Source organism: Pteropus alecto, unplaced genomic scaffold, assembly GCF_000325575.1.
Source record: "Pteropus alecto unplaced genomic scaffold, ASM32557v1 scaffold185, whole genome shotgun sequence".
In the NCBI taxonomy this organism is placed as follows: Eukaryota; Metazoa; Chordata; class Mammalia; order Chiroptera; family Pteropodidae; genus Pteropus; species Pteropus alecto.
Genome location: NW_006438088.1, coordinates 10,618,043 through 10,632,905, shown reverse-complemented (window position 1 = coordinate 10,632,905; position 14,863 = coordinate 10,618,043). Strand labels below are relative to the sequence as shown.

At 35.4% G+C, this 14,863-nt stretch overlaps 1 protein-coding gene and 1 pseudogene across 8 annotated transcripts in view; both read right to left on the bottom strand.

Annotated features, from left to right (window-relative positions):
- Positions 1-14,863, bottom strand: part of AHI1 (Abelson helper integration site 1) — a 164,546-nt gene that overhangs the window by 31,993 nt on the left and 117,690 nt on the right. For all 8 annotated transcript variants that reach the window (XM_025049273.1, XM_015592141.2, XM_025049275.1 and 5 more), the window contains 2 exons: positions 4,219-4,381; positions 810-907 (listed from right to left, as the gene is read on the bottom strand). In XM_025049273.1, coding sequence (XP_024905041.1) covers positions 810-907; positions 4,219-4,381 — 261 coding nt within the window. The remainder of the gene's footprint in view (positions 1-809; positions 908-4,218; positions 4,382-14,863) is intronic.
- Positions 9,881-14,863, bottom strand: part of LOC107195893 — a 13,792-nt pseudogene continuing 8,809 nt past the window's right edge.

Below are 14,863 nucleotides of genomic sequence, written 5' to 3'. Positions count from 1 at the left end.
CGCCAGCCTGTTAGCTCGAGGGTAAGTGCTTTGCCTTCTCAAACTTGTTTCAGTGAAGACTAGTGGAGCACTTGGCATGGAAGTAAGCGCTCAGTACACATAGGCTGAATGATACATGACAGGAACAACCGTGAAAAAACGCCAGTTCATAAAGTCAAGAAGTAAAGTTATTCAGCCTAAGGGAAGAGCTAATGTCGCAGAATAAAATAAGTTTAATAAGTAATATATATGATGACGCATTGCTTATTGAACTTTTCTACCAAAGTACTACTAACATCAGAATATTACCGACTAGGATCTGGGGACACAGGCTAAAAAACATGACAATTTTCTGGCCAATGATACATCCATATTCATTTTAACGTGAAAACATTTTAAATTACTAGGAAGTAAAAGGAATGCTCCAGGAAGATATGACATTCTTATTCTGTGGGCTCCAGTGACTTTCAGCATACATGTGTACCCCTCAGGTGGTGCTCATAACAGTGTCACCATCAGTAATAGAAACAAGTATAGGGTGGAAATAGCATCACACTTAAAGTCACAAGTTCTACTTTGGGTTCTTGTCCCATTACTTGGGCTGTGGCTTGGAGTCTACTTTAACCTCTCTGAGGCTCCGCAGTTTCCTTATCTGGAAAATGGCTATAATAATATATGCCTTACATATTTCATGATGTTGGTGCCAATATTACAAGACATAATAATATAAACAATGAAGGATATCAGCATAAAAAATAAAGTAATATTTTACCAAGAGAGTGAAAATTAAAGTGCATATGCTATATATATATATTCTTGAAAATATTTACCTTTTTAGAAGATGAAGGTTTTTCTATTTTGGTTTTTTCCTTGGGGGATAAAGGAGGGGATCGCTCCTTTACCTCTGGAGGCAGCTCCTGATACAGTGCTGGAATTGAAAAAGATATTCAAGTCATCAAATTGAGAAGCACTGTTCCATGAGGGAAGAAAGCAATGATGGGGGGAGCAGATATGAAACTAAAGAAATTGATATTCACTTCCTTGGTGTAGCAATAAGCTTCCTAGCACTTATTGTTAAGGTGATTTATAGTCTTAGATATTAGTTATCAAAAGAGCATAACTTATGATTGGAAAGTTTTGATCAGCAGGATTTCAGAAACATGGAAGGTATCATCTTTACTTACTATGTGGTCATGCAATTATTTCATTACACATTTACCAGAAACCTGCTATATGCATAGTTATCTGCTAGGTACTGCTGGAGGAGATATAAAGGTGATCAAAACAGCCTTTGCTCTCAAGGAGCTTACATAGTCAGAGACAGATATGTTCGCAAGTAACCGTAACATGAAATAGAATGTGACATTAATCCAAAGAGAGAAAATAACAAAGACAAACTATGATGTGAGGATGACAGATGCTTAATGGAAGAAGTGGCAGGTGTGTCAGATTCTGAAGAATATGTAAGATTTTGACAGACAGAGGTGTGGAGAAAGGATAATTTGGGAAAATGGTATGAAATAAATAAGCATGGGGCTAGGACTGAACATGACACTGAATCTATTCACATTGCTAAATCTAAGATTCTTATAACCTAAGATTATAATCTATATACTCTAATCTATAAACAGTGCTGAATCTAAAAAGTCAGGTAGGAATTTTAAAGGGCTGAAAAAAAATTCCATTTCAGTTAAATGACTTGGGCAACTCTAAATTGAGAGAAATTGCTAAAATACACCTGATCAAAATTCTAAGATTACGAGATGTATTAACTGGCTTTGTGTATGTATTGATTTTATTACAGGCAAGGATGTTAAATGTGATTAAGGGAAGCTGATCATGTTTTTCTTTCCTGTGGTTTAAGATACAAAGGGAATAAGTCCCTTATAATAATGAGGTACCGATGTCTTCTGTTGTCTTGTTCTCTTGGAGGACATGGCTCTCACCTGAATAACTGCTACAGATTCTTTTCAGATACATACTCCCTTAGATCATTTGCTCTGCATACTTGGTTTCAGATAAAGATAAAGGACAATTTCTGCTACTATTTTTAGAGTGAAATATGCTGCTGACAGTTTTTCTCTAATATTAAAACTGGGCAGGTGAGATTTGTTAAATTCAGGTAAAAAGTAAGGTAAAAAGGAAAGAAAAATAATCCCTGATGAAGTGAGAATTCGATCATTATATTCTCATGTTGTCTGAGGATTTTTTTCCTGTTTGTTCTGGCCTTTACAAAGCTTTACAACAAGCGATAAATTATGCCAAAGAAAACATCAATTATTCTGGGATATAGTAAGGAATTATCACAGTTGAAGAATGGTCAATACCTGAGACCATAATTTCTGCATATAATCACTAACCATCATTATAATATGCTTCAGAAGTCTCAGTTTGGTTATCATGGGAGAAAAATTTTATTGGATTTTTAACCTACAATAGATCAAATATCTATAGCCTTTCAAGATTTGCAAGCATAAGAGGTTATTTCTGAAAACTATCTAAAGTTAAAGCACCTAATACTACCCTGCCTGGAAATACACAATCTTTTTATATCGTTAACTTAAAATTTTTTTAAAATGTTTTCATTTATATCAAGAAGAAACAATGAATTGTAATATCCAGTTAAAATGACAGATACTCTCTAGGGTGACTATGATAGAGCAGGCAGTTCCTGGTTTAAAAACAGAAGCCACCCCCTCAACTCCACTGGTTGATCCTGTGGGAAAGCCATCACTGGGAACGGGAGGGGAGGAACTTAAATATTTTTGACAATCTGGAAGTTAGAAGTGCTGAACTTCTGGGAAATGACTGTGTATTAATCTGTTCTAAAATTTCTTCCTTCCATATTGCCTCAAGTTTCCTCCATTATGCATCTTCTTTGAAACGTAAAAATATATCTCAGAGTTTAAGAGCTATCTCAGTCATTTACTACTCAGAGAAAAAGAATTAAAATGGTGGTACAGAATTTAGTTGTGTGAGAGAGAAGTGGGTAATTTTTGAGACACTTAGCACTTGTGAGGGGAGGAGTTTGCTGAAAGAGGCAGATAAACCGAGGAAGGGAGCCACAGTAAGACAGAGCTCTTGAGAGACTGGAGGGGGAGCACTGAGAAGTATTGGGGTGCAGACGAGGTGGTGTGAGGGTGCCCAAGAGAAGTCGTTTTATCGGGGTTGAGCCAGCACCCGGTATCCACGGAAGGAATTCTCCTTCCACTTCCAGGTCCTTTGCTCTTAAAATTCAGAACTTAGGTTAGGAATGAATGTGCTTTTGTTTAGCCATATTTTGGGTTAAATGGGTTGCATAGGCTAGCCTGAAAAGCAACTATTATTTATAATAATTATTTTTTATGTAGCAACAAAAACTTAATACATATTCAAAATAGAGTGTTCTCAAGGCTGCCTATACTACATTTTAAATCAGAACTATGTGATTTAGTATTTCTGGAAGAAAACTTATAGATGACAGAGCTCTACTTCCTTATTTTATAGGAGGAAACTGAGGCATATCAGCAATAGCTGTTGAGCTAGGGTTAGAAATCTGTTTTCCTGACCCCTGGCAGTTTAGTTTTTCCTACCACAATATGAAGTTAACTGCTGATAGGAAGCATTCTTCTGAGGAAGCATTACTATATTTCTCCCCTTTCTCTGTAGTCTTTTTTTCAGGCAATCTGTGTTCTATTTTCACCTTTCAAGGTGAAATCTATAGCTAGTAGTAAGTCCACAGCTTTCAGAGACTGGTATTTAGAATTCCTCCTCCAGTTTATTTCTTTTTCCTTTTCATAAGTGAGGGCTTACTTTACTTGAGAATGAAACAATCTATTGCAGGTAGGTAACAAGTAACAGCTAAGACTGTAGTATACAGAGTAAAAGAATGAGAGTTGGGGAACAAGAGGTTCTTAGTGTGCCTGTCAACTGAGGAATCATTGTGGCAAGAGAAAAGCTGACATAATCATGCATGAAGCAGGTGGCAGGGGAAACGGCTTGTAGAAGAACACTGGTAGCTAAATGGGCAAGTCCCCCGGGATGAGAAGTCGTGAAGCAAATATCCCAGACTGTAATAGCTATCTAGTGTTCTAGAGCCTCCCCTTTTTATTTTTTTGCATCATGAGAATGAAAAGCGATACCCATTGGTAAACCTATGCAAAAGTTACAAAGACAGTAAATTAAAGGGTAGAAAATGATAAAATCTTATACTATCAGTTATACCATATTAGTAAACCAGGAAGGGAGCATAAAACTTACTTTCACTAGCCACATGATTAGCTGGAAAATACCCTTCCTGTCCCTTTCCTAAGCTGCCATACCACCAGTCTTCATTATCTTTGAAAAACACTCCGATAATGTCTCCGCGATGGATGGTTAGTTCATCTGATCGATTCGCTGTGTAGTCATAAAGAGCCACTACCTAAGAGAGAGATAAGACCACCACAGCTTTATCACAACTGTACCACAGAGAAAACCCCCAACATTCACTTCCTCTTGCAGAAGAGCAGCTGAAACCAAAGCAGTACTTTGGTAAGTCGGAGGCGGTCTCAAGGTTTGCTAATGGGATCAGGGGTGGTGGGAACACAGCAGGAGAAGCAAGATAAAAGACTGTGGGATTGAGAAATGGTTAAGAGCATTCAATATACTAAGATTAGATTCAAAATAGCAGATGTTAATTTTTTTAAAGTAAATTACTTGTGAAGCAAATTAAAAAAAGGTCACACACACGCCATTCACTTTCTTAGAACTGTTTTATGCTACCTTTAGATTCCATTCTCAGTGCTAAGCAGATGCATCTGAAAAAAAAAAATTCTTCAGAACACCAACAATTTTACAAAAAGGAAAAGCTCAATGGTACAACTCAATTACATAACTTCATGGCGATCACTTGGCGTATTGTTCAGGTCTCTTTTTGAGATACACATCTCTATAAGCACGTTTCAGATATTTTATGTCAACAATATAAATCTTCTGACTACCTTTTAAAATACTCTGATAAGCTTACTTTTGCAAGGTAGAAATTTAAGAAGAAAAACCATTTTATGAGAGTTTTCTATGTTGTTACGGTAGTCACTATATTTGATTTTTCTTTTTCTTTTGAAAAACCCATATCAAAATGAATGGCCACACAGGCATTTACGAATCACTTACAGCACTTATTAAGGAGGCAGACATCAGCCCACTTTAGACGTGATGCACTGAAATATAAAGTGGGACATGATATGAATACTAAAGAGCAAACTACTTCTACTTTTTTCCTACTTAAACAGGATTTGAAAACAGACTCGTGGACATGGACAGTGGACTAGTAGTGTAGAGGTAGAAAGCGGTAAATGGGTTAAATATGTGGTGATGGAAAGAAATTTAACTATCAGTGGTGAACACACAAGGCAATACATATATGACATACTGTTGAATTGTATATTTGAAACTTACTGGCTTTTGTTGATCAATGTCACTCCAACAATTAAAAGAAATAAATGGGATTTGAAAATTTACAGGTTATATAACTGTAATATAACTGTTATATAACTGTAACATACGTAATGGAAAATTATCATTATAATCTTTTGCATTTAGATGGAATACTGAATCATTCACTTAACGAGTATTACTGAATTCCTAACGTGCCTGGCACTATGCTAGGGGCTCAATACATAATAATAGGGTAATTCCTAGAGGGGAAGATCTCATTTAGGCTTTGTAGGAGAATAGAAGATAATCAGGAATTAGCCAGTTGAAGACATGGAAAGTATGTCTCAGGCAGATAGTATTGCATGTGTGAGAGCTGAGAAAAGAGAAACCCAAAATAGTTCAATATGGTGGGAGTTTAGGATTAAAGGCAAGGACCCAGATAGAAGGGTGGAGGAAGCAGAGGCTACAGAAGAAAAGAAGTGGCCAGATAATGAATGCTGAAAGAGTTCAGCCTCACAATATGGACAACGGGAAGACAGAAGAGTTTTAAACAGAGGATTCCATAACAGTTCACAAGACTCTTTGTGGAATCTTTTAATTAATTTATGATACAGTATTTATTTGAGTTATGATATAGTATTTATTAACACACTAACAAGGAGATTTTAATGGATGAACCTACAATCAATTGTTGTCATTATATAGTAGGGCAGTAGTGATGATATAATTTAAATGGTACAAATGCAATTCCTGTTGTACTGCTTAGCACAGTCTCTAAGTTACAACATGCTATGCAGGATATTGTTTAAAGTTTATAAATCTTTTATAATTTTTAGTATGTTAATGCCAAATTACTTGTGTAAAAGCGGAATTTTAACTTTTCCCTTTGTTCTTCCTTCCCCAAACTTCTCCTTTATTCTCCTATCTGGCGCTATCATAGAAGATGACAGCGAATTAAAATGTTTTGAGTGTCTGCCATGTTCTAGGTACCTCGCTAGTTGCTTATATAAGTTATTTTACTCTTCATGACAATCCTGTGAGGGCAAAAATTCCTATTTCAATTTTATATATGAGAAATTTGATGTGCAGAGAAATTTAATGACTTGCCTAAACTCAAGTAAACTAGTAAGTAGTAGAATCAGGACCTAATGTTTTCTTTCATTTTTTTTTTTTTTTCCAAAACTAAATACATTATAGGCCATGTTTATCTAGAATCAAACACGGGGAAGCAGCAGCAAAGAGGAAAGGAGGAGGGACAGGAAATCCTAATCACTTGTGAAAGATAAGACACATTTTTGGATCCTAGTACTAAAGCAGTTGGCTGCATTGAGAAGACCAACTATCTTCTGTTGCGTGCAGGCCCACTGTGCTCCTTTCATGATGAAATCCAGGACCAAAAAAACTGTTTGGGGGGTTGTTCCTGTTGTTCATCCTTCTGGTTCTGGTATACTGAGACAGCATGACTTTGATGATGCTAAGTAAGTATGAGGTAGGTCAATGTATGTTTATTTTTCTGAAGACAGAGGTGGCTGCTGGGAAGGAGAGCAGAAGAGATTCAGCTTAGGCAATAGAATCATTTAGGAAGTCCCACATCAGGCTTATGTCCTTGTGTGGAGTATTGACGATCTGAAATTCATCAAACTGGAGTCAGAAAACTTTTTCTGAATTTTCCATCAGGGTCTATTGATTAAAGTGTCCCTTCAGAGTTACGGGGGTCCCGAAGACCTATATGATTCTACATTTCAATTTTCTGATTAAAGTACCCATTGATTATCCTCATTACACCATCAAATACGGCACACCAATTTCACATGGCCCTTTAGTCCTTGTAAACATATTCCATACTGTGTCCTTGTTATGAACTAGATGGTGTGTCCTTCACAAAATTCATAATTTGAAGCCCTACCCACCAATGTGACTATATTTAAAGATAAGACCTTTAAGGAGGTAATAAGGTTAAACAAGGTCATGTGGGTGGGCCCCTAATCCAACAGGGACTCATGTCCTTATAAAAAGAGGAAGAGATACAAGGAGCACATGTGCAGAGAAAAAGGCCATGTGAGGATACAATGGGAAGGCAGCTGTCTGCATTCCAAGGAGAAAGGCCTCAGGAGAAACTAACCTAGCCCGCAACTTGATCTTGGACTTTCAGTCTCTAGAACTGTGAGCAAATACAGTTCTGTTGTTTAAGCCACCTGTTCTATGATATTTTGGTATAGCAGACCTGGCAGACAAATACAGTCCCATAACCTGATGGTGTCAGATGAATCACTCATTACCAGCCCACCTTGGTATTGCAAATGGGCAATGCCTCCCTCACTCATATCCGCTTTAGGTCCTTACCAGCTTACAGTACTGTGTTCCACACTATTATAAAGTTACTTCCTGATGTAGAAACAACGTCCTTGTCACCAGACTCCAAACCGATATCATTAGGAAGGTGATGGTTGGAGAGGTTACATGCCCCAAAGCTACAGAACAGTCTTTGGAACAGGTCATCCTCATGCCATTACTGACATTTAATTGCAAAATTGTTATACAGTGAGCAATTAGTGTGTTTCATATGCTTGGCAGCGGAATTATGACCATCTCTCACCATACTGAAGGCACATGATAAAAGCCACGTGGCTCATGAGAACCTACTCGTAGTCCAGTGTATTTTTATCTGATATGTTAACTTCTCATTTAAAGACTACTTACTCTCTTCTGAGCATCACTGTATACACAATAAACTTCTTTGCTTGTTTTAACGTGGAAGTGGATTCTGCATAAATCATGTCTTCCTTAGCTCCAATTAGATTTTATTATCTCGCTTGTCTAGGATAAAGTAAAGCTCCATAAAAACAGTTGAGACACACAATCCCATCAAGAGATTTGTTTTGAATTAATACTACTTCTATTTTCTTTTTATTCTGCTAGGTCTTGTCATAGAAATTCTGTCCTGATCATTCTCTTGGTGAGTGTATTCTATAATGTACCATTCCTTGCACACAGTGGTCTGGCATGTAGCTTTCAGTTCTTTGCAGAACACAATAGCTTCAGCAATATAAGCCAAACTTGAGCTGATGGAACAGTTATGAAATGTTTCTGCAACAGAAGCTTAAAAACATGAGTTTATGTTTGCCTATGTTAGTAATGACAAGTCTGGGCAATGAGATGTCCCATAAAATCCATGTGGTCAAATCTTGATCACTACTCATATGCTGGAAACAGAGTTCCTTCTCTTTCTCAAAGCTTGCTGAGTTGCCTGGGCACGAGCATGATGGAAGTGTCTTTTATTTTTCTGACATACATTTTCAGTCTTCATAGCAGTGCTTGTCAGATACTATTTCTTGGTTTGAGCAGTCTGCCAGACTATTATAAGACACTTAGGTGAATTCCTCTTTGTATTGTCTTCTGAGAGATTTTTTTTTTCCCATTATATTGCCTCTCAAGAATTCTCAATATTTCTTAAAACTAGTGTACTAAAGAAACATTAATGTATTGTTTGGCAGATGTCCTTTGCAACTTTTATCTATTATGCAATCCAAAAATCAATATCCCTAGTAGCTCTAAGTCATTAAACAAGCTGTGTTATGTTGAATAAACTCATATGTTTGAGCACTTTCTCTAGCACTGCACTTTAGTTGGGTCCACAATGGTTGGAGAACTTCTCCGTTTCAGCCTGCAGCCAAGGTGGCCTCCGGATCACGCAACCTTCCCTCTGCTTTCTCCTTGCTTAATTTCAGACTTCTGGCCTCCAGAACAAATTTCTGTAGTTTTAAGCCACACCAAGTTTGTAGTAATTTGTTATAATAGCCCTAGAAAATGAATACACGTGAATTCACTTTGGTGAGTACTGGATTTTCTCGTATTCCTTTAAGGAGTGTTGGACCTTTTCTGGCATATAGGTACCCAAGATCATTTTGACCCATTCCAGGATTGCTTTTTAAGTTTTCTTAGAGCAGATTCAGGAAGAGTTTACCCTAGAGCTCAAAAACCCCACTTCCAGGGTGTGATCTTCTGGGTAATTCTACCTGATGTGCCACATATTAGGAGATTTTTCCATTCTGGCTATTGGGAATGGGAATTTTTCCCATTCTGTTGTGCAGCCTACTACTCTCTGAAGGTCCTTTTCTTACAGAGTTTTACCCCATGCATGTGCATATCAATACTCCGCCAAAGATTTGATAAAGGCACTACTTATAGTTATTGGCAAAATTATTACCAATTAATATAAGGTGAATAAAAGTAACATCTTCGTAATGATTATCTGCTAGAAGCCTTATTACAGTTTAATTCACAAAAAAGTAGTGTACTTTTTTGTGTTCATGATAAATGCAGTTATGACCTTATTAAACTTTTCGTACTCTTTAGGAAAGCAATTAAGGTTTAATATACAAATATTTAAGTTATACTTAATTGACGCTTAAAAAATAATAAGACATTTGTTCTTTTTTGATCTCAAACATTTTCTCCTCAGTTTAGGGCCATCTCCTCTACACGTGGAGCAACCTTTGGCTACGTGGCTGGACTATTATCTCACAATTTTAGATAAACTGAAATAGAAAGCAACTTACATATAAGAACAATTAACTGGAGAAAAGGGAGAAGATATTTCCCCGCAGATTCCATAGTGACTGTGCAGAAATGTATATGGTCTAAGCCAGGCAGTTTCATTTACAACATGGTTTGTTATGTAGTTACAATACGATGTGATTAGTTTTTTAAACTATGATACTCCTGAGAGATTGTACCTTCTAGTTGAAAGAAAGTATTTTTAATAGATTGTGGTTTCAGATGCTATTTGCTGCTTCTTGGACCTTTAGGAAAAAATCTTAATGAATTTTACGGGGTGCTGAGGACAGAATTTTCATTTTCTTTTTTCAAGTTTTAATCTTTTTCTTTATTTATAAGAAGTCTGGGGATAGCTGTAGCATTTTGTATGCTTTCTGAAAAAAGCAGACCATTTCCTTGGCCACTGAAGGTGTTTCTCACGTAATCAAACAACGGTTTATACATCTTGAGCCTATTCTTATTTTTTTTTTTCCTTTGTGTTTCTTGGGAGTAAAATGGCTATAATAGCCTCATTAAATACAGTCTTCAGTCCCTTTTGTATTAAAGATAAACACTGCACAAATAGCATGCTCCTTTCTCTTTTGCTAGTTGCTGTCTTTATTCCACATAGAAAGGATTTTCCTCATATCATTAAGTCTTGCTAAAGTTTTGGGGTCTCTTCAGAGATCAATCTGAGTTCCTGTTAATAAAAAGGGTACATTTGGTGCATATTCCTTAAGTTTTGGTACCCACTCCTTTCACATTGAGAAATGAGGCTAGATTGACCACAGAGAAGCATATACGGAAGACAATGGTCATTGGATAAGATAAAGGTCTCAGAAGATCATAATCTTCCTATTTGGCTATGTCCTAGAGTCCTGGGAGGTACTACTTGCTTCCTACAGCGATGCTGACTATGTACTGGTAGAAAATGGGCATTTACTCCTCTAGGAAGGGGTTACTGGCATAGCTTAAGAGTAGGCACATCCTGGTGGTTGCCAATCACCATGCACTAGAGCATCAGTGCTCTTGGCCATGAGCCATTCTGCTACTGGACAGCCTCTGGGCATGCTCCCAGCTACTTCTATGCCTGCCTGTTGCCTTCCGGTCAGTAATTATTTAACAAGTGAAATAATAAGGTTTAAGGAAGTCTCATTTCTCAATGATGTCAATAAAGGAATATTTGGTCTTTATTATTAAAAAAGAGATTTTTAAAAAGTTAGTAAAAAATCAAATTTAACTATAAATCCTGAATTGTACAGAAGTATATTATTAAGTACTCAAATGACTCTTTTATTAACAGTGACATTGGGGCTATATTTTATTTCACAAGAAGAATAAAGAAACATAGAGTTACACATATTTGTAGCATCATGTGGTAGCAATACATATAGTCTCTTATGACTATATCCATGAACAGTTTGTAAGACAACCCTAAAGATATTTATAAGAAACCGAGGTCCTTTTATTTTTAACTGATCATATCTGCATTATAATAGATTAAGAAAACAGAAATAAAGAAGATAAATAATTGTACAAAGTTTACTGTCTCTACCAAACTATCTGTTCTTATCCTGCTATATAATGCTAGTATATGTGAACTTCAAATATTTTATTAAACAAATATTTGAAAATATTTAATTCTAAATATCTTTTGGTAAAGTAACTACCAAGGGTAATTGAAAGAATACTAAACTAGGAATAGAGGCAGTGAATTTCCAGTCCTGTCTGGGCCTCCAACGCTAAAGTATATCATAGAACACTCAGACTGAACATCTGTAAATGTTCAGTGTAAAAAGGGGGTTGAACCAGATAATTGGGTATCCCCTCCAACTTTAAAATTCTATCATACCAGGTACTCAAATAACTATTCCAAAAGAATGGCATTCATAAATTTTAAAGTAAATTCAAAATATTAATCTGTTGGATAATAGTATAGCTGAATTGTGATTATATGTGAACTGGAAAAGCTAGTTTGGTTGCTGCAATGCAACACAGAAAAAGCCTTGTAGTAATAATTAAAACAATAATGATGAAGCATTTCTTCTGGATTTGCCCTGTGAAAATACTTCTTTCTTCTTTTACAAATAGAAACGACTTGATCTTTGGACTTCACAAATAAGCTACTCATTTTATATGGTGATTGGTATCAATTAAACCTTTCTTACAGAAACTACAATTCACATATATTATTACAGTGAATTATTAGTGCTTCATTGAAAAAGGCTCTAAAATGTATCTTTCTATTGGTTATTTCCTAAAAAAAAAAAAATCAAGAGAATGATGCAGACATTTATAGACTGGACTACAGATTTTTGTTGTTGTTGTTAGCAAAGAAAAATGATAGTGTATTTTCCTTCCTTGGGAAGGAAAGCAGAGGGAGAATTATGACTCAGTGGTTTACATCAGAATTCTCAAAGTGTGGTCTGCAGACTTGCAGTGGCAACATTACCTGGAAATTTGTTAGAAATGCAAATTCTTGGGCCCCATTCCAGACCAACTGAAACTATATATTCTGGGGATGGGCCCAGCAGTCTGAGTTTTAACAATCCTTCCAGGTAATTCTGATGCACCTAAAGTTTAGTTAATACTCTATAAAACCTGTATACTTATTTTCTGTACATATCAAGTGATGCAACTGAATGGGTAAGTAACATAATTTAAAATATAAAGCCAATTTTACAACAAATTATTACTGACAAAACTTAAACAACAGTAAACTCGTTCCTCCTTTCCTAGTAGTTTTACTTATCTTTCTTAGTTTCCCTTGTCTCACTGAAATGCTGACTAGCTCTAGATTTGAGTAATTTAACATCTACTTCGTCATTTTTTCAAAAAGCTCATGCTCAAACTGCAACTAGGAGTCATAGTTAACATTTCTTAGGTTTCTCTACAACCTCTCAAGAATTAGCAAAATTTTTAAAATAGAAAAACAAGCACAGGTCTGTGCAAATCGACAGGCCTGTATATATTGATGCAAAACACTTTAGAAAAGCCTTTCTAAACATGAATAGACACCTGCAGGAACTCTGAAATGTTTAAATGAGTTATAATATCTATTATTCTCTTTTACAGTGAGGTATGGATCTTTCTCTGTGATAAAATATACATAATATCTTTCTCTGTGACTTATTTCACTCAGCATAATAACCTCTAGGTCCATTCATGTCATTGCAAATGGTAGGATTTCATTCTTTTTTAATGGCTGAGTAATATTCTATTGTATATATGAACCATAACTTCTTCATCCAATCGTCTGTTGATGGGCATTTAAGATGCTTCCATATCTTGGCTATTATTGTAAATTGTGCTGCCATGAATATTGGAGTGCATAGATCTTTATGAATTATTGTTTTGGTTTTCTTTGGATAAATACCCAGAAGTGCAAAATACCATGTGATTTCACTTACATGCAGAATCTAAGGAACAAAAAGAACAAACTGATCAAAAACTGACTCACAAATATAGAGGACAATTTGGTGACGAACAGAGGGGATGGGGGATGGGGGACTGGGAGAATAGGGTGAAGGGTTAAAGAAGTACAAATCAGTAGCTGATGGATGGTCACAGGAGTAGGAGCACAGCATAGGGAATACAGTTAGCATTAATATATTGGCTAGGTGAAAAACCAGAAGAGAGAAGGAGCAATTAGGGGGATCATTTTATAAACTATATAGATGTCTAACCAATGTACTGTATACTAGAAATGAAAAATAATAAATAAATAAATAAATAAATAAATGAAATATATACACAATAGAGATAATAGCTATTACTTAAAAATAACATGAGGTGTGGAGACAACACTTTTGAAAATGAAATTAAATCTTTTTAATGCTTGATGGCATCTTCAAGATTTCCTGAGCACCAGTTATAAGTGTAAAGAGTTATAAGTTCTTGATATTTCAAGACAATCTGTACAGAAACTCTTGAGAACTACTTAAGAGCAATCCTAAGAACATTTGTTTAATTTATTAATAGAATGCATTAAAATTATAAAAGATTCCTAAGATGAATTAATATCTCATTCATATAATAAATATCTCAAGTGTGTGCTACATATATACATGGGACTGTACAGCATATGGAAACTATAAGGAAATGAGGCATACAGTTTTTCACCTGAAGATGCTTATGATATAACTAAGAAAATACATTGTTTCAAATATTATATACTTAAAAATACTTATTCTAAATGTTTAACATTAAATGATATCTTTATAATAATCGGTTCTATTTTATAAAATTTTTGTTTAAAAACATTTCATTTAAATGTTTTAGTTTTATTCAAACGAGGTTTAAAATTTACTAGTTATAAAACACTATACAATCTCAGTTTGGGTATTTCTCAGCATGAATGTATACCTGGGAAATTGAAATTGGGCTAAGATGACAGCTTATATATGTATATTAACAAGCATATCCATTTGATCACTGCAGTTTATATTTAAGGGTGAAGGGAATTACTGAAATGACTACAGATAGAGTTAATTTGGAAGGACTTTGTGAAGGAATCATAAGCAATAAATTTACATGGAAAGAGGAAAGCTTTTTAGGTTACTGACAGCCAGACATCAACATTTAACTGCTTATCTACTTAAACACTGAAGCCTGTCTATTTCTAATTTGAATATCAATCCAAATATTCTAGAAAAAGCTCATGTATGCACATGTGAGTATTTGGCTTAGCTGGGAAGAAGATAATATAATAGTAGAAGGATAATGAGAAAAGCTTAATGGAAATGTCCCTACTTTAGTATTTAATTCTAATAGTGATATATATGGAGAAGTAGACAGTTAAGTAGGAGGCTCTAAAACTTAAAGAGTATTCCAAATAGCAAAACAGAAATAAGCAAATAGAATTTTAAAGAAGTAAATGGAAAATTCTGAGCTACAGACAGATGAGATAGAAGGGAAGTACTTCTGGAATGGGGAAGTAATCAATTGGTTT